The following is a 26,403-nucleotide window of genomic DNA, read 5'->3' on the forward strand; positions in this document are numbered from 1 at the left end:
ATAAAATAAAAAGACGCTAAATAAAAACTTAACCTTTAGTATAAAAATAAATAAAATTATAAAGTATAGTATATAATTAACTATAAAGTAGTATAATATAAACGCTATAGCTTTAAGAAATAAAAAATCCTTAATTAGCTATAAGATATTAGTTTCTTAAGCCTTAATATAATACTATATAATAAAAATATAAAGAAATAATATTAATAATAAATTAAAGAAGAATACCTAAATAAAATAAATAAAGACTAAGTAAAAAATAAGGTATACTATTTATAAAAGGGCTATAAACTAGTATAATATAATAAGATCTAAGAACCCTATATATAGTAACGGTAAGCTATAGTAATTAAATAGTATTAGCTATTTAAATCGCTGGATATTATATATATATACTTTTAGACTATAGCGTAATAGGTAATTATATTTTACCTAGAGTTATTAATCGTTACTAACTTATATAGAGATATAAGAAAGATCTATATAAACTTATAAATATTAAAGGAGAGGCCTTTAACTATAATAATAGAATTATTAATATAAAGATTAATTACCTTAATATTAATATCTAGGGCTATAATAAATAAGTTAACTTTAATATTATAAATATTAAAGAATATAACTTTATATTAAGACTTTTATAGCTATAAAAGAGCAACCTACTAATTAAGTAGAAAACTAGCTAGCTATATCAAAATAAAGATATAAGTTTTTAAGACTAGTAGATTTAAAAGAAAGTAAAGTTTTATAATAATTTAGCTATTAAATAAGATAAAAGGGATAACCGTTTAAGTAAATTATTATAAGCTTTAGTAATATAAATAAAAATAGTAACTAAACTAATAGATATAATAAAATTAACTAATAAGTATAAGGGCTTTTACCCTATATAGGCCTAGACTAAGGTCTAGGTTAAGTCTATATATAAGCGGCCTCTATACCTATATAGGCTAGGCCTATACTTCTCTTCCTTTTCCCCCTTATAGATTATTAACCTTCTTTTAATAGACCGCACCTAAGCCTATACCTTTACTTACTCTATAATAGTATAATCTACCCTTTATTTTACCTTCTCTATATCCCTATATATAGAATAGCTATTTTTAGCTACCTTTAAAGCTAACGTTTAATTACCTAGTCTAGTTAAACTACCCGCGCTAGTATAAAAATATCTATACTCCTATAGTCGTAAAATAAAAGCGAACGTAATACTTAGTTCGCTTAGGTAATTAAGAGCCTCTTATAATAGTAAGGGTCTATACGACTAAGAGCGGTACTACTATACCTTAGTAAGTTCGACGGCTCCTTTATAGAGCTCGAGCTATAGCTACTTTATATAGAAGTAAAGCTTTATACCGATAGCGCTATAATAAGGGATATCCGCGCTTAATTTAACTATCTTTACGCGAGCCTATCCCTATGCCTATAAAGGTATCTCTTACCGTTTACGCGTACTAGTATAAACGGACTAGCTAACCTCTACGTAAAGCTCTATACTAATTATAGCGAACTTAATATAGCTAAGTTAGTAGGCTAGGAGCTTATAATACTCTATTAAAAGCAAAGTAAAGTTATTCCGGCCTACCTTATATAGTTTAAAGAGGTACTTTATTAAGTAAACGTATATAGCTAGCTTAACGTAGTAAAGTATAATTGCCTTATTATAAGCTTAAATTCGGATTAGCGTACCCGTTTAAGCGAAAGGTCTATATTACTAGATATATATATTAATCTTATCTGCTTTTTTCGCTAGCTTAGTAGTAATAAGTTTCTTTTTTTATTTTTTTCTATAATATAAAAAGAGGATAACGCTAGTAATACTATAGATATCTCTATCTCCGCCTTAAGGACTAAGGATAGAAAGAGGTAGCGATAGGAGGGTCGCTATATAGGCTATAGTAGTAAATCCTATTAGTTTTTAAAGTACCCGCGCTAGGAGGCGCGGGTAAACGTACTCTAAGTAGTAAAGGGGCGTACGCGCTAGGACGGAAAGGAGGTTAGGTTCGACGATAGCGACTTTAGCGATAAGTAATCTTACTAACGCCTCTATAGGCTTCGTCGGCGTCCCCTCGCGTACGGTAGCAGCTACTATATAGATAGGACGTATACCCGTAGCGACTAAAAGGGCGGCTAAGTATAAGAGTCTTTAACTATTATAGGTAATAGGCTTAGGCCGCGGCCTAAGCTATATAGTTATATACGGAGGGCCGGATCCTATAAGTATAGGGGCGGGCCAGCCGTATATAAAAGAGCTCTATATAGCTTATTAATATTATCCTACGGACGGCACCTACGTATATGCCTTTACTTACTCCGTGATAGTATAAGCTATTAACTAATAGATCTAATAGATATCTCCCTAGAAAGGGTGCCGCTTCCTTAAAGGAGCACCCCGCTACCCCCTAGGCGGATAGGAAGTATTATAGCTATCCTAGAAGCGATTAAAAGCGCGACGGCTGGCGAGAAAAACGAGGTTCTCGCTATACTAAGGGAGCCGTCTACGAGACTAGCGTTAACCCCTACGACCTTAGTAATACTAGTTATAGCGGCGGCACTACCGATATAGAAGCCGCTTCCCTAGCCGACTTAGGACGGTAAGCCTAAGTCCTTCTACTTCTTCCTTAGCCGGCTATAGATAAAGTTTATAATAGACGAGAAATAGGGCCTAAACGGCTATCGTAATATAGCGTAGTATTCGCTCCTCTATACGCTACCGGAGCCCTAAATACGGCGGATCTCTAGATTCTAAGATAAGGGCGGCCCTAGAAGTAGACGCGACCTATAGGACTTCTTCTAACACCTTATATATACGTTCGGCAACGTATAAGAGCGGGAGAAGGTATAGGATAGGCTACGGACCCTTAAGTAGAGGGACGGGTAGACCTTTAGCGAATTCCTCCCTAACTTTAAAGAGACGCTCTTATAAGCAGCGGGAACTATAGTATAGGAAGATAGCGCGAAGCTTATATAGTTACGGAACTTAATTACGCCGGCCCTATAGGAGCTACTTATCCCTATAATTATACCTACTAACTACGGCGAGTACGTAAGCCGGTTAATAAAGGTAGTATAGGGCTATAAGTAGACGCCGTGTTTCTAGAAGCTTTATAAGCGCACGCTATATAGCGGTAACGGGATTACCGCCCCTCTATAAGAGGAATAGCTAACTATCGATACTAATAGAGATACCCTAATATCGGCTACCTATATAGACTAAGCTAAACGCGGTAGGAAGTCGTCTTCGAATATCCCCTATACTATCCCGCTCTTTAAGTAGTAGGCGAAGTAGGTAACGAGCGAGGAAATTAGGAAAAAGAAGGCTAACGGCCGCTACCTACGTTACGGCGCGTCTATATACTTTATATTAAAATGCCCCTTCCTTTTAGCTAAGCGGCCTATAGTAGTTTAAGTAGCGAAGATAGAACCGCTCCTTGCCTTAGACGATAAAGAGGACTCCGCTCCCTTAGGCCTAGAGGAAAAAAAGTAGCTCCGGAGTAAAGATAGGCTCTAAAGCCCTAATTGCTAGTACTAGTAAAGGAGAAGGAGGAATTATCCGCCTATATAAAAAAGGAGCCTACTTTAATATAGGTTATAGTTAATAACTCCTTACCTATCGCCGCCCTTATAGATAAGGGCTACTAGTACTACGCTATAGTTAACGAGGCGCTTATATAAGAGATATAAGTACTAGTAGAAAAGATCGCTTTAAGGCGAGTAAAAGGCGCCTTAGGCGCGATAGAAGGTACGGTAATTAAGGGTATTACGTAGCTAGCTATAGAGGTCGACGGTTACTATAAGCTTATCGTAGCCTATATAATCCCCTAACTAGAGTTTCCCTTAATCCTCGGGAAACCCTAGTTATTATATATAGAGTTATACTTAGTTCTATACTAAAAGAAGCTATAGTTTAGGCCTATATAATAGTAGGTCCGCTACGACCATAGTTCTATAGGCGTAGGACTAGGCATACGAGCTTTATACTCGGTATAAGAAGTCCTTACCTCTATCTTTATAGGAACTATACGACGGTTAGAGCGGGAGGAAGGCCGGGCAGCGGCTAACGTAGCGGTCTACGTAGTTAGCCTAGCGGATATCGATAAGGCCCTCCGGGCGAAGAAGCTAAAGTCGCCCTTTAAGCTACGGTAGTAGATACTAGAGCGCTTTTACGACCTCCTACCGCTATTTAAGTCCTAGGAAGTAAATAAGCTTAACCCGTATAAGCTAGGGGTAGACTATAAGATTATACTCCGCACTAATAAGAAAGGGTAGAAACTACCTATATTATTTAGACCGCTATATAGTATATTATACGCGGAACTACTAGTACTAAAGAAGACGCTAAGGGACTTCCTAGATAAGGGTTTTATTTGAGTAAGTAGCTCCGAAGTAGGAGCGCCGGTCCTATTTATACGTAAACTAAGGGGCGGGATATAGTTCTATTACGACTATAAGGCTCTAAACGTAATTATAAGGCTAGACCGCTACCCCTTACCCTTAATCTTAGATACGCTCTATAACCTTTTAAAGGCGAAGTAGTTTACGAAGCTAGATATAAAATAAGCGTTCTATAAGGTATAGATCTTAGAGGGTAACGAGTAAAAGATAGCGTTCTATATACGCTATAGCTTATTTAAGTAGCTTATAACGCCCTTTAGCCTCTTAGGAGCGCCCGCTACCTTTTAGCGTTATATTAATAATATACTTTAAGACTTCCTCGATAAGTTCGCCTCTATATATATAGATAATATCCTTATCTATATAAGCGGCTCCTATAAGGACTATATATAGAAAGTATAAAGGGTCTTAGAGCGCCTCTAACTTTATAGACTCTACCTTAACCTAGATAAGTATAAATTCGGGGTTAAGAGGGTTAAGTACCTAGGCTTTATTATCTACGCCGGCGTAGGTATATAAGCGGATCCTATAAAGATCTAGGCGATTTAGGACTAAGCTACCCTAACTATATAGATAGGTATATAGAGCTTCCTTAGGTTCGCGAACTATTATAGGATATTTATTAGGGGCTTCTCTTATATTATAATACCCCTAAACGAGATTACTAGGAAGCGGACCGCCTTTCGCTAAGGGCCCGTATAGGAAGGAGCGTTCTATACGCTTAAGGACCTATTCTCTTAAGCCCTAGTACTACTTTAGTAGGACTTCGACCGGTCTACGTTAGTTAAAGCGGACTATAGCAGCTAGGTACTCGGAGGAACGCTCTTTTAGGAGGTAAATAAGTAGAAGCAACCGGTAGCGTTCTACTCCTATAAGCTAACCCTAGCGGAGCGGAATTACGCTATTTACGATAAGGAGATATTAGCGATTATTAGCTACCTTAAGTAATAGTAAGCGGAGCTCTAGAGCTATAAGAGCTTCGAGGTTCTTATAGACTATAGGAACCTTAAGTACTTTATAACTCGCTAGTACCTCTTAGAGCGGTAAGCCCGCTAGGCGGAGTATCTCTTACGCTTTAACTTCTCGATTAAGTACTAGCTAGGGCGGGACTCTATAGTCCTAGATATACTTTCCTAGAGGGATTAAGACCGGCTAACGGGAGCGGATATTAAGGCCTAGGATCTATAGCTTATCCTATAAGAAGCGCTATAGACTTATATAGGAGCTTCCCTAGTAAAGGAAGGCGCGGCGCTAATAGATAAGCCTTCCCCTATACCTTCGCCTCGGCCTAGCGAGGAGGGATAGACCGGCCTAAGGGCGTATATAGCGCGGGTGTTCTAAGATAAGGTCCTCTAGCGCTTATAGGATAGGATATTATCTCTAAACCGTACCTACGAGAGTATACGCCGCGCCGTTAAGTCTAGCGCTCGATACCTCGATCTAAAGCTAAAGCTAAAGGTATAAGTAGCCGACTATTATATCGACTTACGGGGGCACCTACGTTAGCGGGGGAGACTATAGGTGCCGGGCGCGCTATATACTATAGAAGCTAGGGAGAAGGATAGACCGCCGGAGCTAGATAAACGGAACGAGCTCCGAGGGAAGCTAGTCTAGCTCGTCTATAACTCTAGTATCGTAGGCTACCTAGGTAGGCAGGGCATAGTAGTAGGCCTCGCGAGGGATTTCTACTAGCCCCTCCTATAGCACTACGTTCGCTACTTCCTTTATAATTACGATATCTATAGCCGTACTAAGATTTAGAGGGCGTAGCTTAAAGGGCTACTTAAGTAGCTTCCGGTGCCCGACTAGTTCTATACGTATATATAGATAGACTTTATAACGGACCTCCTACTTATAGAGGGCGGTAACCGCTATATATAGGTAATTAAGGACCGACTTAGTAAGTCTATAGTATTAAAGCCGATACTATTTATAGATATAGAGTCCTACGTAGAGCGCTTCCTATAGTACTAAGCCCGCTTATATAGCTAGCTAGCCTCTATTATAAGTAATAGGGGATCGAATTAAACTAGCCGCTTTTAATAGCACCTATACTAGCTACTTTAGATTATATAGCTACTTAGTATAGTATATTACCTATAAACCGATAGAGGGCCTAAGAGGGTTAACTAAGAGGCGTAGGCTTACTTATAGGCTATTATAGCCTATAACTAAGTAGACTAGGACCGTTAGCTCCTTACGGCCTAACTTACGTTAAATAGTAAACTATATACCTCTATTAAGATAGCCCTTTTCTTTATAACGTATAGCTTTAAACTACCTTTACTAGTTCCCTTTACCGTAAATATAGTAGCGGAGTAGTATAATAATTTATTACTAGAGGGCCGTGCTTCCGCGTTTATACGAAAGCTATAAGAGACTATAGATTATTACTAATCCGCGATAGCCGCTATAGCGTAAGATTAAGAGTAGCACGCTAATAAGACTAGGGCCCTAGTAGATAGGTTTATAGTAGAAGATAAGGTATAGCTAGACCTCCGTAACTATAGGTCGGCACGGCTAAAGAAAAAGCTTAACTAGCTATACGTAAAGTTTATAGTATAGAGGGTTATTAGCCTATAAGTTATAGAGCTTAATAGTCTCTTAATAAAGGTCTATAATAAGATTAACGTAGACCTCCTTTATAGAGCCTCCTTTAACCCGCTACCTAGATAAGAAGTAGCGGACGCCTAACCGCCTATAATTAAGGTAGAGGGAGAGGACGAGTTTAAGGTCGAAGAGATATAGGCCGCGTGCTAGAAAAAGGTCGGTAGGGGGAAACGCTAGGAGGTCCTTATTAAGTAGCGCGGGTATCTCGACCCTACGTAGGAACCTATATATAAGTTTACGGGAACTATAGCCCTCGATAAGTTTAAAGCCTTATTTAGAATAGTAGACGAGAACGATAGACTAGTAGACTACCGATAATAGCCCGGGCTAAGACTACGAAGTAGGTATAGTAAAGGGGGCAGTTACGGTAATATAAGCAATATAAGTATAATAGTATAAGTAGAGATAAAAATAGTATTTATTATAGGGTAAAGCCCCTAAACTACCTAGGCTTATTCTTTATTATTATTATTATTATTATCTTTATTATCGTTATCCTTATCGGCCTCCTCCTTCTTATTAGCGGCGGCGGCGGTCTTTAGGGCGCTAAGGCGGCCCTCTAAGCCTATAAGCTAGTTAGCGGCGGCGGCGGCTCTAAGGGTAGAGGGGCAGCGGCTAGCGGCGGCGGTAAGGGTAGCGGCGGTAGCGGAGGCGGGCACGGCTAAGGGGACCGCCGATAGGGCGACGGAGGTAGTATCCCTAGCGCTAGGTATATTAGAAGCGGAAATAAGGGAGCGGAGGAGTAGGACTTACTTAGGTATAAGGCCCTATCGCTCGAGGGCGCGGAGGTTACGGTAGGCGGCGGCAGCGGCGGTAAGGCGCTTCTTAGTAGCCCCCCGCGCCTACCTATACGAGCCGGCCTTCTAAGCCGACGCCGTAGCGAGTAGGACGGGAGGCGCCGCCTTATAGGCGCGGCCGGCTCGCGCGCACTAGTAGTAGCTGCCGCCGCGGCGGCGCCCGGCCTAGTCGGAGTAGTCGAGCTCCTACGACGTATAACGTATATAAGGGGCCGAGCGGGCGGCGCCGGCCTATACTTAGCGCTTATACTATAGGAGGTTAGCGGATAATATTTATTACGCTTACCTAACTATAGACTTATAGGGATAGCGGAGATAGAGGCGGGGGCTAAGGGGCCGGGCGTTATAGGTAGCGGCGGGGACGGCGTCGTTACCCTAAGGGGCGATATAAGAGCGAATAGCGTAGTAGAGGCGGCGGCGGCGGCGGTAGGAGCGGTAGTAGCGGCGCGGGCAAGAGCGGCGGTAGCGGCGGAGTCGTCGTCGGCCGCGGCTAGTATAGCGTCGACGAACGACTCCGCACGCTCTAAGAAAGAGGAGGTAGGAGAGGGAGAGGCGGATATATCTATCGCGGAAGTTAGCACGATAGAATACGGCCTCCCGCTCTATAAAGCGCGGAACTTACTAGTTAAAGTTATTATTATTATTAGGGCTATTATTACTACTACTACTACTACTACGAGTATACGTTAATAGAGCGGCTTATATAGCTAGGAACGGACTAACGCCTTAGATAGAGTAGAACTTACCTATTAATACTATTATTATAGTTAAAGAAGGGAGAGAAGGAAGGGAAGGGGGAAGGAGGGGATACCGCCTTATATACCCCTTAGTAGAGGATACTACCTAAGGTAGAGGGGACGGGTAACCTAAGGCTTACGTAGGTCTAGACTAGCCGCCGGCTACCTAGGGGCGTATATAATAGGTTACGCCCTTATTTAAACGGCTAGCCGGCCGACGAGTATAGAGCCGGGTCCCGGCTGCCTAGGCTAACGGGCGCGGGGATAATAGGGCTAGTAGGGCCGGCCCTATTAACGGGAAAGGGTAGGGAAGAGCCCGCGGCACGGGCCTAATTATATAGGAGCCATTAATAGGGCAGCGCTATACCGCGCTCGAGGGAGGGCATTATATAAGAGTCTTTAACTATTATAGGTAATAGGCTTAGGCCGCGGCCTAAGCTATATAGTTATATATAGAGGGCCGGATCCTATAAGTATAGGGGCGGGCTAGCCGCGTATAAAAGAGCTCTATATAGCTTATTAATATTATCCTATAGACGGTACCTATATATACGCTTCTGCTTACTTAGTAATACTAAGATATAGGAAGGCCGCTAATATAATATAACTATAGCGAAAATGAGTGCCTATATAGCCCTATATAGGAGGGAGCGGAGCCTTATATACCGGAGTACTATCCCCTATATTATAGTACTAGGAGCTATTACTATACGACGATATAGGGGGGGCGGGATACTATAAGCTTACTAAAGCTAGCTACGCGCTATTCTATATACCTCTATTCCTTAGCTAAAAGTACTAAAGCCCGACTCCTAGGGCGCGGCCCCTACTAATAATATAGTCTATCTAAGAAGCTCGCTTAGGAGGGTATTATATATTATTTACTAACTTTTTTTCCGCGACTAAGCGTATATAGTCCGCGCGAGGGTTCTATCCCCTTAGGCGCGGTATTAGGTATTATTTAAAGGCGCGCCTCTTTAAAAGCCGGGTAGGGGTATAATATAAGGGCTTTTACCCTATATAGGCCTAGACTAAGGTCTAGGCTAAGTCTATATATAAGCGGCCTCTACGCTTATATAAGCTAAGCTTATACTTCTCTTTCTTTTCCCTTTTATAGATTATTAACCTTCTTTTAATAGACCGTACCTAAGCCTATACCTTTACTTACTCTATAATAATAAGACCTATATACTAATTAATATAGCTATATAACTTAGTATTTAATATAAATAGAATAAAGGATATAATATAAAGATCTAAAGAGTTATTACTACTTTAAGAAAAGACCTTAAATAAATTAATAAAGAGCTTAAGTTAAGAGAAACTAGCTCTTAAAAGAAAGAATAAAGCTTATAAGATAAAATAAAGAGTATCCCCTAGGAATACCGGAAATATAATAAACTTTTTAAGGAAGAACTTAAGATAGGGTTACTTAAATATAGTTAATAAGACTATAAAATTTATCTTAAAGATAGAATAACGCCGACGTTTTATAAGATCTATAACTTAAATAAAAAGTAACTATAAACGCTACGCGACTACCTTAATAAGAATCTATAAAAAAGATATATATAAACGTTAATATCTAAAGTAAGCTATCTAGTTATATTTATTTTAAAGAAAAATAGTAAGCTATAACTAGTTATTAACTATAAACGCTTAAACGATATTATAATAAAGGACCGAATACTATTACTACTTATATTAAAACTATAAGATCGACTATATAGTAAAAAATAGTTTATAGCCCTTAACCTTAAAGGCGCTTATAACTTAATATATATAAAAAAAGGATATAAATAGATAATAGCTTTTAAAACGAAATTTAAACTATTTAAATATCTAGTAATACTATTTAGACTTATAAGTATATTAAATACCTTTTAATAAATAATTAATAATATCTTATATAAATACTTAGATATCTTTATAGTAGTATACTTAAATAATATCTTAATCTTCTTAGATACCTTAAAAGAATATAAGGAATATATTTATAAGGTACTTTATATACTTTAAAATATAAAGCTATTAGTTAAACTAAAAAAAAGTAAGTTCTATATATAAGAAGTAGACTTCCTTAGATATATAATCTTATTAAGAGAGATATAAATATAATAAGATAAGATTAACTTAGTTAAAAAATAGCTAATACTAAAGAACGTTAAGGACGTATAAAGTTTCCTAGGATTTATAAATTACTACTAACGATTTTATTAAAGATTTTAAAAAGATTATAGTACTACTATATAACTTAATAAAGAAGGAAATAGAATTTATATAAGATAATAAAGCTAATAAAGCTTTTAAATATATTAAAACTATAATTATATAAAAACTAGTCTTAACTACCTTTAACCTAAAATAATAAATCGAACTTAAAACTAATATATTAGACTTTACTTTAAGAGTATAAATTAAATAGAAAAATAATAAAGAAAGACTATAACTAATTATATTCTACTTAAAAAAGCTATATAGCGTAGAACTTAATTACCTTATCTATAATAAAGAATTCCTTATAATTATTTAAGCTTTTAAGGAATTTCGATACTACTTTCTTAAAAAGTAAGTATAAAGTTAAGGTTTATATAGATTATAAAACTATCTTATACTTTATAATAATATAATAGTTAAATAAATAATAGATTTAATAGGCCGAATACTTACTAGAATTTAACTATAAAATAATCTATAGAAAAGGAATAGAAAACGGTTAAGCTAATACCTTTAATCGATAAAGTAACTATAATATAAGAGTACCTATAGTAAAAGGATAGCTCTTAGAAATTAACGAAAATAGGAACTACTAGTAACGATAGCTAAATATAATATTTAAAGTATAACTTAACGACTTAATATATTAAAAGATCCTAATATAGATAAAAGAATATAAAGTATTAAACGGATATAATATAAAATATTAAGAAGTTTTAATATATAAAAATAAAATCTAAATACTATTAAAATTATAAGATAAAGTTATATAAGATATATATAAATATTTAATATATAGATACTAAGGAATCTAAAAAATAATAAAATAGATTAAACGAAAATATAACTTTTTATAGCTTAAGAAAGTAGTATAATAAGTTATTAAAGAATATAAACTTTATATATAAAGTAAAGCTAAATAATATAAACTATATAGAGAATTATAACCGCTACTAGTATTAAAGAAACTATAGGATTTAATAGCTTTTAATTATATTATAAAGCTACTACTATTAAATAAACTTATAACTAACGTTAAGTATAATAGTATATTTATTATTACTAATAGACTAATAAAGTATAGGTACTTCTTACTATATAAAGAAGTAAGTAATATAAAAGAGCTAGTATATATATTCTTATAAACTATTATTAGTAATTATAGACTATTAAATAAGATTATCTTTAATAAAGGAAGTATATTTATAGCTAAGTTTTTATAAGCTCTTATAGTATAATTAAGGATAAAATATAAGCTTAGTATAGCTTATTACCTATAAATAAATAAATAAATAGAACGATATAACTAAACGCTTAAATAATATTTATAATTCTATATTACCTATAAATAAAATAATTAAGTTAAATAGCTACTAATAGTATAACTAGCTTATAATAGCTTAGTTATAGAAATAACTAAGCTCTTACTAGTATACGCTAATTATAAATATAACCTAGAAGTATTTAAGGTTACTTAATAAGGACTATAAGTAAAACGAGTAATATTATAAGTAGATTAGCTATAAAAATTATATAAAGAAATATAATAAGAACTTTAATTTATTAGAGAATAAATATCTACTTACTATAATTAAAAAAGATTATAAGGACTAATCTTTTAAGAGGGAGATACAGTCTACCTTATATAACGAAATATTAAAATAAAATAACTAAGTAATAAATTAGATTTTAAGAACCTTAGACCGTTTAAGGTTAAGAAAACTATTTTAAAAGTTAACTATAAACTTTCGCTATTAATAATAATATAAATATACTTAATATTTTATATCTTATTATTAAAACTAATACTATAAAACGCTAAACTATAGGAAAAAATTAAAGTTAACGATAACTAAGAATATAAAGTAAAATAAATACTAAATATAAGAAAATAAGGTTAGTAATAAGAATACCTTATTAAGTAAAAGGGATATAGACTAAAGGAAAATACCTAGGAACTACTTAAGCACTTAACCTATTATAGCTCTTTACTTTAATAATTTTACTAGAAGGTTTAGGAGGGATTAAAAGACTAAGATCTATAAACTCCTCGCTAATACTAAATAAAGACTAATTCGCCTTATTAAGAACGCCTAACGATTATAAGTTATTTACTACCTAATACTTATATATATTAAGTATAGGTAAAACGCTATCCTTAGTATCTACTTCTTAGATACTACGATAAAATAACTTAGAACTCTTTTCCTTTATATAATTCTAAATCTTCTAAATATAAGCTAAATAATTAATAGTAATAGATATTTACGACTAAGGATTTATAAGCTATACCTAAAGCTTTAATAAGGCTTCCTTAGCTTCCTCCTCTTTAAAATATAGCTTATACTACTCCGCTAATAATTTATTTACTAAAGAAATATATTAGCTACTACGTATAAAAAGAATTAAAAGATACTTATAAAAAGAGGCTATTAAAATACTATTATAATAAGGACGACTACTAGTAATATAATTATTATAGCGTAAAGAATTTTTAGCTATTTAATAATTTATCTTTTTTACCTTAAAGTATTAAGTATATAGTATATTAATAGGATCCTTACTTAAGTTAATATATTTAATAAAAGTAGCGCGCTTAGAGGCTTTTAAGAACGATTTTTTAGTATATAACTAGATATACTATTAGTAGTATATCTTAAAAGGATAAAGAGATAAAGAACGATATACTTATATATAACGTAATAAGGGTATATTTATATACGGCGGCTAAGGTAGCTATAGTAGGTCTTATAGATAAGACTAAAAGGAGGGGAGATATTATATTACGACTACGGCTACTAGGCCGCTAATAGTCGACTATATTAAGTATATAATACGGTTTAATAGATAAATAGTTAGTACGACTATCTAATAAATAAGGGATTAAAGGGATTATAGAGATCTAAGTAATCTAGGATTAATAAGATTACTATACTCTATATAATCTAACGTTAAGGATTATAGCTAGGCCTATAATCTAAGGATAGTCTTTATAGGTATATATAGCTACTTACTTTTACTCTTTTAGATAGATAGCTCTCTAGCTTTTAATATAGATCTTTATTACGATTCTATTTTTAATTCTAATTACTTAGTTATAGTCTATAGTCTATAACCTCTAATATATTACTAACGTAATATATATATTATTACTTAAACCACGCCTTATTTTATCTATTAATATAAACCCCTCGATAGGTTTATCCCTTAGGAATAATACCGGTCGTTATAGTAGAGACTAAGCTATTTTATAACTTTTATAATAGTCTTAGGCTTTTTAGTATTATAATAGTTTAAGCGGTTATTAGTAGTTTCTAGTTATTTAATATTATATATATAGTAGTATTAAAGAAGTCTCTTTTTTACTTTTTTTTAAGTAAATCTATCTATAAGAATTTTAATAGTAAGGACTTATATAAAGGAGATATAGACTTTAAGCTAGTTTATTTTATCCTTATTATAGATATAGTTAATATATATCTTTTATTTAAACTTCTTAAGGAATTTAGTTATATTTTTACCGTTAAATTTATTAATAAGTAAGAGTTATAGTTAGTAGAGTCTTCCTATAAGGTTATCTTAGCTTTTAATAAGTATATCTCTAAGTTTATTAATAATCTTATTAATATCTACCTTAATATTTTTATATTGCTAGTAATAGGATTAAATAATCCCTCTTAACGACTAGCGTTTTTAAATATAGTATGCTTATAGATTATAAGGTTATAAAATTTAAAGTTAGAGTTTTTAAAGTTAAAAGATATCTTATTATAACTATCTTTTTACTTACTTTCTTATTTATTAGTAGGAGGTAAGCGTTCTTTATAAGCTACTAAGTAAAAGAAAGCTAAGGTTAAGGTTATTAAGGTATCCTTTATTAATACCTATATTAGTATTATTAGTATATATATAAGTAAGAGGTCTTAGTAGTATTCTAAAATAGTTTAGATTATACTATTATTATTATTTATATCTTTTAAAGTATTATATAAAGATTATAGTTTCTTAACTAAGTCGCTAGTATTAAAGGTTATAGGGCTAATAATAAGAGCTTAGGGCTTTTTAGTATTAGCTTATTACTTTTCCTTTACTACTAGTAAAGGTATTATCTAATTATTTATTTCCTAGTAAGTCTATCGCCTTATTAGGTCCCTAACTCTAGCTATTAAGGTAGTTATTACTTTAATTATTAAATCCCTAGATTTTAGTTTTTTTAAATAGTACCGTTGTCCTTTAAGTATTCTTAGCTTTATAAAGCTACTTATCGCTATATAAATAAAACGGAATAATAAGTTTACGCCTTAAAGACTAGTTTTAATAAAGATAAGGGTATATACCTAAAGTATATATAGTACGCGGCTAAGGATTAATAGGGTAATTAACTATATAATTATTTAATTATCGGTCCTATATATAGCTCTAAAGGTCTTAGGTTATTAATATAAGTCTTAAAGATTTCTTTACTCTATACCTCTTTATCTTTACTAAAGTCGCGTAACTAGCGGCCTTTACTTTAAAAGGGGAAAAATAAAATTCGAATTAACTATAATTAAGGAAGATACCTTATTAAATAGTTAAGATCTTTATAAAGCCTTTAAGTATACTTAGAAGTAAGTTAAATAAGGAGTACTAAGGGTCTTATCCCTTTAACGGGCTAATATTTATAGGGGTGCGATCTTACTTATTAAAGTATTTTAATATAAAGTATATAAATACGCTATAACGTAAGTAATAGCTATTAGCTTTTTTTTCTTAATCTCCTTACTTATTACTTACTTCGCTAACTACTTAAAGTATAAGGTAGTATAAGGGGTAGTCGATAGCGTCTTCCTATTATATTTAGCTTAGTTTAAGTAAGTAGCTAATATTAAAGTATCTTTATTAGTATTAATAGCTAGCTATTTATCTTATAAAAGGGTAGTAATCCTATTACTACTATATAGCGTATACTTATAAAGCTTTTAAAAATATAGCGTTTACTTATAGCCTTATATTACCTTTAGTAACTAGCTTATATAGTCGCTATAGTTAAGAAGTATAATTATATAGATAAGTAGCTCTTATAAGGCTAGCGTAATTTAATTCTATAGCTATATAAGCTTCGCGCTATTTTTTTATACTAGTCCTTACTACTTATAAGAGCGTCTCTTTAAAGTTAAGGAGGAATTCGCTAAAGGTCTATCTATCTTTTTACTTAAAGGTCTATAGCCTATCCTATGCTTTTTCCCGCTCTTATACGTTGCTAAATATATATATAAGGTATTAAAAGAAGTCCTATAAGTTATATTTACCCTTAAGGCCGCCCTTATCTTAAAATCTAAAGATCCGCTATATTTAAGGCTCTAATAATATATAAAAGAGTAAATACTATACTATATCGCGATAGCTATTTAAGCCTTATTTCTTATTAGTTATAAACTTCGTTTAAAGCTAGCTAAGGAAAAGGTAAAAGGACTTTAGCTTATTATCCTAAGTTAGCTAAGGGAGCGGCTTTTATACTAATAGTATCGCCGCTATAACTAGCGTTATAGAGGTCGTATAGGTTAATACTAGTCTTATAAATAGCTCCCTTAATATAGCGAGAACCTTATCTTTCTCGCTAGCTATCGCGCTTTTAATTACTTTTAAGATAGCTATAATACTCCTTATCCGTTTAAGAGGGGGCGGAGTACTCTTTTAAGGAAGTAGTACCCTCTTTAAAAAGATGTTTATTATATCTATTAGTTAATAGCTTATACTATTATAAAGTAAGTAGAGGTATATATATAGGTACTATTTATAAGATAATATTAATAAGCTATATAGAGCTCTTTTATACGTAGCTAGCCTATATATATATATATAAGATCCGGCCCTTTATATATAACTATATAGCTTAGGCTATAGCTTAAGCCTATAACCTATAATAGTTAAAGACTCTTATAACGCTCCTTATTATACCTATTTAATATCTTAATTAATAAAGAAGATCTTACTTAAAGAAGCTATTAATATTCTTTTAACTACTAATCTTTTTACTAGTTTTTTCCCCTTTATTTTAGCTATTACTAGTATATCCGTTTTATCTCTTACTACTTTTATAAGAAGCTATTACTACTTTTACTTCTCTTTTTACTCTTACCTTCTTTTTTATACCCTTTATAGCTCCTCCTCTCTTCCTTCTTTTATATTAGTTTTTTTAGCTTCCTAGGTCCTTCTTACTAAGGGATATCTCTAAGAACTATAAAATTAAGCTATACTTTATAATAAGAAAAGGTATTAAAGTTAATAATTCTTTTTTTATTTATCGGCGGATATCTAGTCTTTTATAGATACTTATAGCTAAATAAAAGTACTTATTAAAACCGGACTTAAGTATCTATAAAGTCCTATATCTAACGGATTTAATAGTAGTTTTTATATAACTATAAGTATCTTAGTTCTTATATTATTTATATTTAAATAAGGCTTATTATATTAAAGATCTTAATATATTCTAAGCTTATTTTATATTAATCGTTGTTTCTTTAATTCCTAATTAAATAGAAACTAGTAACCTATTTAATATATAATAATATAAAAAGGAACGAGCCTTTCTTACTTTAAAAGATAGTACTTTTTCTATAATTAATATACTACTATTAGCTTATATAATTAAGAGAGTATATTATAGCTACTTTATTTATAGTAGGAAAATACCTTTCCTTATACTTCTCGACTAAGTATTTATTATAAAGCGTAGCTTAATTTCGTAGTTCTTAAAGATATCCCTTAGTAAGAGGGACCTAGGGAACTAAAAATACCTAGTATAAAAGAAGGAAGAAGGAGCTAAAAAGAGGTATAAAGAAGAGGGTAAGGGTATAAAGGGAAGTAAAAGTAGCGATAGCTTCTTATAGAGGTAGTTAGAGATAAAACGGATATACTAGTAACGGCTAGAATAAGGGGGAAAACTTAGTAAAAAGCTTAGTAGTTAAGAGGATATTAGTAGCTTCTTTAAGTAGGATCTTCTTTATTAATTAAGATACTATATAGGTAAAAAGATAGGCGTTAGATAGAGGAAAGAAGGATAATTTAAGCAATATAATAATTACTCCCCTACTAAAATTACTGCTCCTATAAGAATTAAATATCTTTACCTTACTTATCTAACCCCTTACTTTTAAATTTACCTTTATATATTTTTATATACTTCTTATATCTCTCTTTATAAGAGTATTTAAAGTAAATATTTAGAAAGTAAACGACTTCTATTAAATTAAAGTCCTATCCCTATAATACCTATTATAGTTTTATTAGTAGAAGAGTATAAAAGATATAATAATATTTTAGTAAGCTATATTAACGAACGATAAAGTAGTTTATACGTTTAAAACTAAAGCGTTTTATTACTATACCTATCTCTATTATTTATAGAGACTAAGGCTTATAATAAGCTTTATATAGATCCTAAATCTATACTATATTTACTAAGGGTTAAGAGAAGTAGTTAAAAGTACGTAATTAAGTTAGTATATAGCTTTATTCGCTAACCTTTCTTAGTACTATAATATAAGTATAACTATAGTAAGTTATATACTATATTAATACGGCGACTTACTAAGCCTATATTAATTAGAGAGCTTAGTATAATATAGTAGCGGCGTTCTTAAGACGCCCCTTAAATAAGGTATTTTAAAAGCGGCCGGCTATATAAGCTAGTATACTAATCCTAGGGCACTAACCGACGCTAGTACTATCGAGCTAAGAAAGATTAAGTTTAATCTTATACTTATTAGTCTTATTAGTCTTTACGATTCTCTTAGTAAGAAGGTCTATTATAAGTTAAGAATAATTAAGGAGGCCGAGGAAGCTAGTATATAGCTATTCGAGATATATTATACTATAGAGAATAAAGTATAATTAATAAGGTTATACTTATAGAAACTAGCTAAAGTTAATATAAGAGATAAGTTCTTTAATATAATCTATACTATAAAGATTAATACTTAACTTAAGGATAAGAGCTACTCTTTCCTTAACTTAAAGCTAGGATCTTAGTAACCTTAGTAATCTTATAGCTTAAAAGAAAGAAGACTTTTAGCCGAACTTATTTATACTAATATAATAAAGCTTAATAATAAGATAAGATTAAAATACTAGCTCTATATTATTAGAGCGCTACTAGGAGGTACGGGCTAATAAAGCACTCGGGTACGTAGTACTAATATATCGGCAGGGTATCGGTAGGGAATTATGCCTACCCCGCTCGCATATTATAGACTACTCGCTATTCCGATAGAAGAGGAAAAATCCCTCTTCTCGTAAGCTTTAGTCTTACGACGAGGAGAACATAATATATATAGCGTAGTACCTCTAGCTATCTCTACTACCTAACTAATCGTACCGTGATACGTATTCCCTTATATATATAATATATATAATAGTTATACTAAGAAGGAAAATTAAGTCTCGCCTACTAAAGATAGTAGTTAAAGACGTTATAGTTAACTTTCTAAAAGTATATAGTAAGGACTAGTACTTTATATATTTCTAAGATAAAACGGCGCCTTAAATTAAAAGGTCTTATAAGTATTTCTCTACCTATAAAGTAAGAGATTATCTCGTCTTTTAGTATCTATAAAGCCTCGATATATAGTCTATAACGTATCTAGAGCTAAATTATAAATTAAAAAATATTTCCTTTAGTAATATAAATAGCTTTTAAAGTTATTTAGCTAAGGTTTATAAGTATAATATCTTTAACCGTTATAAAATTTCCTTTAAGTCTTAGCTAGAAACTTAACCTAGTCCGTATATAGTATTAGAGAAGCAGGCAGTATCTTATAGATTAAGTTAACCTATACGCTTATAGATAGAAAGCCTGGCTCCCGCCCCTGCCCCTGCCGCTCCCGCCGATTACGCTCGATGGGACTAAAAATCGGTGCCCTATGCCCCGCCGGTTATTCCCGTACCGCTATATAGGCGGTTAGGGGTCAGCTTGCGACCTGCGACTAGCGGGTTGCCTTGGCCCCTGCGTCCCGGGGGGGGGGCCCTGGCGGACGTGTACCCCCTTTTTTGCCTCCCGGCTCGTCGGCGCGCCGGTGCAGTTGGCGAATTTTGGCCGGCGGGCCAGCCACGGGTTCGAGTCGCTCGAGTCGAAACCATGAGCGTTGTCCTCGGTGGGATGGTGTCCGAGGTCCCGCCAGACGCCAGGCTTACGCGTGGCCAACCAAGCGCCGCCGACGGTGTCGGGCTTGTAACGGCGCGCTGGCACGCGTATCCCCGCTGCGTGGCAGTAGTGGATGTACCCGTCACTAGCCAACTGGTTCCCGAAACCGTCGTACCACCACCCACGGAGCTTGTCCCTGCAGAAGAAGATTGGTTCATAAATCCCATCGAACGCGCACCGATAGACGAGTGATGGCAAGCCCGCTCGCTCGCAGTAAGACGCGGAATCCCACCGGTCTCGGGCGGTGCCCTGGCCTACAGGCCAGGGTTGGGCAACGACCGCCTGGACGACCTTCGCGTCGGGCGGGCGTTCCGCCTCCCCGGCCTTGCTCCGCACATAGTGCGCGCCGGGGAATACGAGGGGGCGCGATCCCGTGGCCGAGATCCAGTGCCAGCCGGGTAACTTTGTTGGCCCTGCCTTTCCTCCCCACCCGTGTTTGGGGGCTATAACCCGAACTGGCCGGCAGTTGTAGAGTACACCGCCCCCCTCAGTGGCGGCCACCCCTGGCATTCCCACGTGGTTCCAGTAGGTCGACTCCCCAGCGTTCGAACACACAGTCCAGTAGGAAAGGCGGGGTCCCACTGCACAGGCGACGATGACGTATGGCACCCCACGGCGGGCGCAGTTGTTCTCCCAGCTGGACACGTTTGCGTCGAGTCTGGTCAGCGACTCGCTGTTGAGGCCCAACTGGCGCCGCAGTTTTAGGTTGATCCGTCGCACCGTGGCGTCGGCGGACGCGTTGACGGGTACCCACCTGCCCCCCACACAGGTTTTGGTGATGGTTTCCTCGTCGTTCACACCCGACGCAGGGTTCGCGGCGCCTGCTGTTAGGGACATCCTGGCAGGCTCCATGAACTTGTGCCCGAGGTCTGTGTGCAGGCTCGAGTCGTCGGGGGGGTAAAGCCTCGCGTGGCCGGTCCAACGGTCAAGGCCATCCGGATCAAACTTCTGACGGGGGACGCGGATGCCGGCGGCATGGCAGGACATCACTAACCCGCTGTTACCTATCACGTTTCCGAACATGTCGAATTGCCTGATTCGACCCCGCCGCCCCTTGCAGGAGTGGACCAGCTCCGTTAGACCACTGAACCCGCACACGTAGACTACCGACACAGCCCCGAACTGGTCGCAAACGGAGCGGCCTGACCATGCGTCGGTCGTTCCGCTCCTTCCTGCGCCCCAGGGCTCGACGGCGAACTTGTGGGCTTCCGTGTGGTTCACCCGGACCCCGGCGCCCGGTTCCAACAGGTTCTGGGACCACTTCCACGTGGTTTCATACCGGACCCCCAGATTTGGCCGGCTCGTCTGTGGCGGCGCAACAACCGCTGCCCCCCGGACAGGGTCCCCATGCCCTCGGCCGGGGCCGCGTACGTCCACAACGAAGCATGCGTACATCAGTCCGATGGTCCGGTTTGTGTGATCGAAACCGCCGATGACCGCCTGGCCTGGGCCTCCGTCACACAGCGCTACCATGCTCCATCCGGGTGTCCCACAGACCAGAGCGGCGTAAGGGAACGCTCCGGCCAGGCACGAGGCCGGAGTAATGGGTACGGCCCCGACCAGCGACAACAAGAAGAGTTGCGTGAGTATGGCCGCATACAACACGGGTGCCGTACGCACTACTCGTGGCCGAGGCAACGGGCTGCTTGACGCTCCCGCCGCATTCCAGGCGGACCCGCTGCTGGGGGACCCGGGCCTACGTCCACCGGTCTGAGGGGTCCAAGGTTGGTCGACCGGGCTATGCCCGATACGGGCGGCCGTAGGGGGGCCGCCTGTCCTAGGGGCTTCCGGCCCACCGGATCTCGCCCTGTCGCGGTCCCGCGCATAGGGCTCCATGCACACCGCGCTGCTCCTGTGGCGGGAGACATCGCCGGGGGGCGGGTCTATTGCAAGTGGTTGTTTCCGGGTTCGGAACATTTCGTGCGATTTGTTGGTTTGATAGTTTGAAAAAATCTTTGGGCTTTCACCTCTAATTACTAAACCGTGAGAAAGAGGAGTAGTGGGTATGATTGTGTAAATGCGGCGGGTCACGGGATCCGGCAGATCACTGGTAAATCACTTAGTTGCCGACATTTTTCACTAAGATTACTTATTGTCCGTACGACGGATACGAAGGTAGGTAGGAAGATAGTTAAAGAGGTGATCTTAGTAGTTATATTGCTTAGAGGGTAGCTAGAAAGCTTGCTTAAGAAAAGGATATCTAGTAGATATAAGTCACTTTACATAAAAAGCTCCTCCCTTTCTTTCTTCTAATTATTCGTTCGATCCCTCTAGGCAGCAAAGTATTATTCTAGGCAACTAGTCTTAGATCTAGGAATTTATCTTAGGCAGCAGAGTATTATTCTAGGCAACTAGTCTTAGATCTAGGAATTTATCTTAGGCAGCTAAGTAATTATTCTAGGCAGCTATTCTTATGTCTAGACATTTCCTTCCCTTTTAAAGGAAGACCGATTTAGTATTGCTAATAATATAACAATAAAGTAGTTCTTAGTAAGCTAAGGGCGCGGGCGGAAGGATAAGGGCAGGCACAATTAAGTCTAAATAATAATGCATGTTTTCTATCTAGGGGCTAGGTATCGATACACGGCGTCAGGATAAATTTCCACGGAAAGTGGATCAACGTGGCGTAGGCCGTGGCGGAGGTCCGATGTCGCAAATTCATGTGCGCGCACTCCCGGCTATAGGAGACCGGCCCCTTCCAGGGTCCGCCAATGCCTTGAGGAACGGAACTAGAGCATTTAGTTTGGTTTTCACACTAACAGGTCTGTTGAGAAGATAAGGCTTGCTCCCGATAGTGTGGCTGCTTGGACGCTATTTTACCCCGCTATAATACGGTGGGTTAAGGGCGAGCGGGGTAAGGACGTAAAGGAGATCTTTACCGAGCTATTATCTCGAAGGGCGAAGGAGTCCGAACCGTTTATAAATTATATAGTAAAGTATAATAAATTTAAGTATTACTATTTACCTAAGACTAAGTCTCTATTTAGCTAGGAGTCTCTTAAATTCTCCTCTTTTAATTAGCTATATTATATCTTAGTTATTAAATAAAAATTTAAAGTATATTAAAGTACTTATCTTATACGTCGCGCTTACCTCGCGTAGGGGTAAACCCCTATAGTAGGGCCTCTCCCTAAGGGGGACCCCTCCCTTACTAGCTTAGGCGCTCGAGTATATTATTTTATAGTTAGAGCTATCTAGGGGTTTTTATAGATTTTTCGCTAAAGGAACAGTAAAAAAATAGTACTTATAAGATATTAGTATAAGATATTAAGGTACCTTACTATTACTAGTATTAGCTAAATAGAGATTTAGTCTTAGGTAAATAGTAATACTTATAAATTTATTAAGAATTAACTTAATACCTTTATTATTAAGATTATACTAGTAACTTATTTAAAGGTATCTAGAACTTCGGTATTAAATAGGAGGGAAAAACTAAAGTACTTAGAGGAAAACCCTCCCCTCTTTTATAGCTAGTCCGCCCTTATACTAGGTCGCGGTTATAATATATAGGAATCTTACGCTAGCTATCTTAAGTATCGTTATAGTTAGTCGGAATCGTATTAGCCCTACTATAAAGTAACCTTAGAAAGTAACTCCTTTACGTACGCGGGGTATATAGCGTTAATCGGTAGTACGAGCGTTTTTAGTTAATAGTTAATAGTTAATTATATAATTATCTTTAACCTTATCCTATAATAATATCTTCTTAGGCTTTACTTTATTTTTCCGCTATAAGGCTTAGCTAGCTATTTTTTTTATTAATACCAGCCTTTAGCCGGGCTAGTAGTCGGGTTATTATACTAGCTTCGCGCTATACTTATTAAGTTACTAGTATCGGCCCTAAGTTTTTATTTTCCTAGTTAAGGGGCCTAGACTAGGGTTAAGGGGAGGTCCTAACGAATTTATCGCTAGGTCTAGGTAAGCGAGGTCCGGGCCGGTCTACTTATAGCGGGGCTAGACTACTAGTATATTTATAAGCGCTTTTAAAAGCGCTAATTAGCTAATTAATAAGTAGGTTAGCGTAGTTTACTAGTCCGACTAAAAATTAATCGTGCCCTTAGCCGGATTTAAACCGACTTTAGTATTATAGCTAGTAGGCTTCCTAGGTATATAACTACTATATTATAAGGTCGACTTAATACCTTTAATTAATTACTTAAAGTAGGATAATATTAATATTAATTTAGAGCTAAAGGTATTACCTTAGTAAGTACTATTAGTAAAACCTACCCCGCTACTTATATATACCTCCTTAACGTTAGGTATATTAAGTTTAAGGGAAATATATAGTAACTTAGGGTAGGTTAAAGCTATTATTATTTAATATAAGGCTAAGAAATATAAGCTTCCCTTTTAATTTACTACTATAATCCCTATAAATTATAATATATTTTTATAGTTAGTACTATTTATCCTAGTATTTATTAAGGTCCTACTAGTCCTTTATTAAATAAGGACTTAGTCTATTAATAGGATAGACCTTAATAACTAGATTACTATATACCTTAATATTAATACTAACTCTAGGTTTATATAAGAGTCTAGGCGTTACTTAGATAGTTAATAAGTATAGTTAATTAATAAGCTAGGCAGCTTAGTTAATTCGTTACCTTTTATTATATATATATAATACGTTATATATAGTAGAGGGGGGTAGTAGCGTAACTATAGCCTATACCTTTACTTACTCTATAATAGTATAATATACTATTTATTTTACCCTCTTTATATCCCTATATATAGAATAGCTATTTTTAGCTACCTTTAAAGCTAACGTTTAATTACTTAGTTTAGTTAAACTACCTATACTAAGATATATATACGTAAAATATCTATACTCTTATAATCGTAAAATTAAAGTAAATATAATACTTAGTTTACCTAGGTAATTAAGAGCCTCTTATAATAATAAGGCTTTATACGACTAAGAGTAGTACTATTATACCTTAGTAAGTTTAATAGCTCTTTTATAGAGCTTAAGCTATAGCTACTTTATATAAAAGCAAAGCTCTATATTAATAACGCTATAATAAGAGATATCCGCGCTTAATTTAACTATCTTTACTTAAGCCTATCCTTATACCTATAAAGGTATCTTTTACCGTTTACGTATATTAGTATAAATAAACTAGCTAACCTCCTTATAAAACTCTATATTAATTATAGCGAACCTAATATAGCTAAGTTAGTAGGCTAAGAGCTTATAATACTCTATTAAAAGTAAAATAAAGCTATTTTAGCCTACCTTATATAGTTTAAAAAAGTACTTTATTAAGTAGATATATATAGGTAGCTTAATATAGTAAAGTATAATTACTTTATTATAAGCTTAAATATAGATTAATATACTTATTTAAGTAAAAGGTTTATATTATTAAATATATATACCGATCTTATCCGCTTTCTTTATAAGCTAAGTAGTAATAAGTTTCTTTTTTTATTTTCTTCTATAGTATAAGAAGAAGATAGCGCTAGTAATACTATAGATATCTCTATCTTTACCTTAAGGATTAAAGATAGAAAGAGGTAGTAATAAAAAGGTCGCTATATAAGCTATAATTATCGCGAAGCATAGCTTAATTTTATAGTTCTTAGAAATATCCCTTAGTAAGAGGGACTAAGGAAGCTAAAAACACTTAGTATAAAAGAAGGAAGAAGGAGCTAAAAGGAGGTATAAAGAAAAGGGTAGGGGTATAAAGGGAAGTAAAAGTAGTAATAGCCTCTTATAAAGGTAGTAAGAGATAAGACGGATATACTAGTAACGGCTAGAAAAAAAGGGAAAACTTAGTAAAAAGCTTAGTAGTTAAGAGGATATTAATAGCTTCTTTAAGCGACTTTTTCTTTATTAATTAAGATATAAAATAGGTATAAAGAAAAGCGTTAGATAAAGGAAAGAAAGAGAATTAAAGTAATATAATAATTACTCCCTTATTATAATTACTACCCCTTATAAGAATTAAATATATCTACCTTACTTATCTAACCCCTTACTTTTACTTTTACCTTTATATAAGGAATAGTATTCTTATTATAAATAAAGTAGCTATAATATACTCTCTTAATTATATAAGCTAATAAGTAGTATATTAATTATAGATAAAATCCTATCCTATAAAATTAAATTCGCTCGTTATTTTATATATTATTATATATTAAACGGGCTACTGGTTATCGTATAATTAGGAATTAAAGGAATAGAGCTTCTTATAAAGAGAGATATAAGAAATATATATAAAATATACGAAGGTAAAATTAAAAGTAAGGGGTCGGATAGGTAGGGTAGAGAGATTTAATTCTTATAGGGGCAGTAATTATAGTAAGGGAATAATTATTTTATTATATTAATTCTCCTTCTTTCCTTTATATAACGCCCCTCTTTATACCTATCTAATATCTTAATTAATAAAGAAGATCCTACTTAAAGAAGCTATTAATATCCTTTTAACTACTAAGCTTT

General features: G+C 35.2%; 1 protein-coding gene across 1 annotated transcript; it reads right to left on the reverse strand.

Annotated features, from left to right (window-relative positions):
* Positions 1 to 19,700: 19,700 nt before the first annotated feature.
* On the reverse strand, positions 19,701 to 21,416 carry HRG_02145 (uncharacterized protein; the record flags this gene model as incomplete). Its single annotated transcript, XM_044860616.1, has 1 exon — positions 19,701 to 21,416. One exon carries the CDS (start codon positions 21,414 to 21,416, stop codon positions 19,701 to 19,703), a length of 1,716 nt encoding a protein of 571 aa, XP_044724249.1.
* Positions 21,417 to 26,403: the final 4,987 nt, after the last annotated feature.

This window comes from Hirsutella rhossiliensis (assembly GCF_020360975.1).
Source record: "Hirsutella rhossiliensis strain HR02 chromosome Unknown scaffold00002, whole genome shotgun sequence".
In the NCBI taxonomy this organism is placed as follows: domain Eukaryota; kingdom Fungi; phylum Ascomycota; class Sordariomycetes; order Hypocreales; family Ophiocordycipitaceae; genus Hirsutella; species Hirsutella rhossiliensis.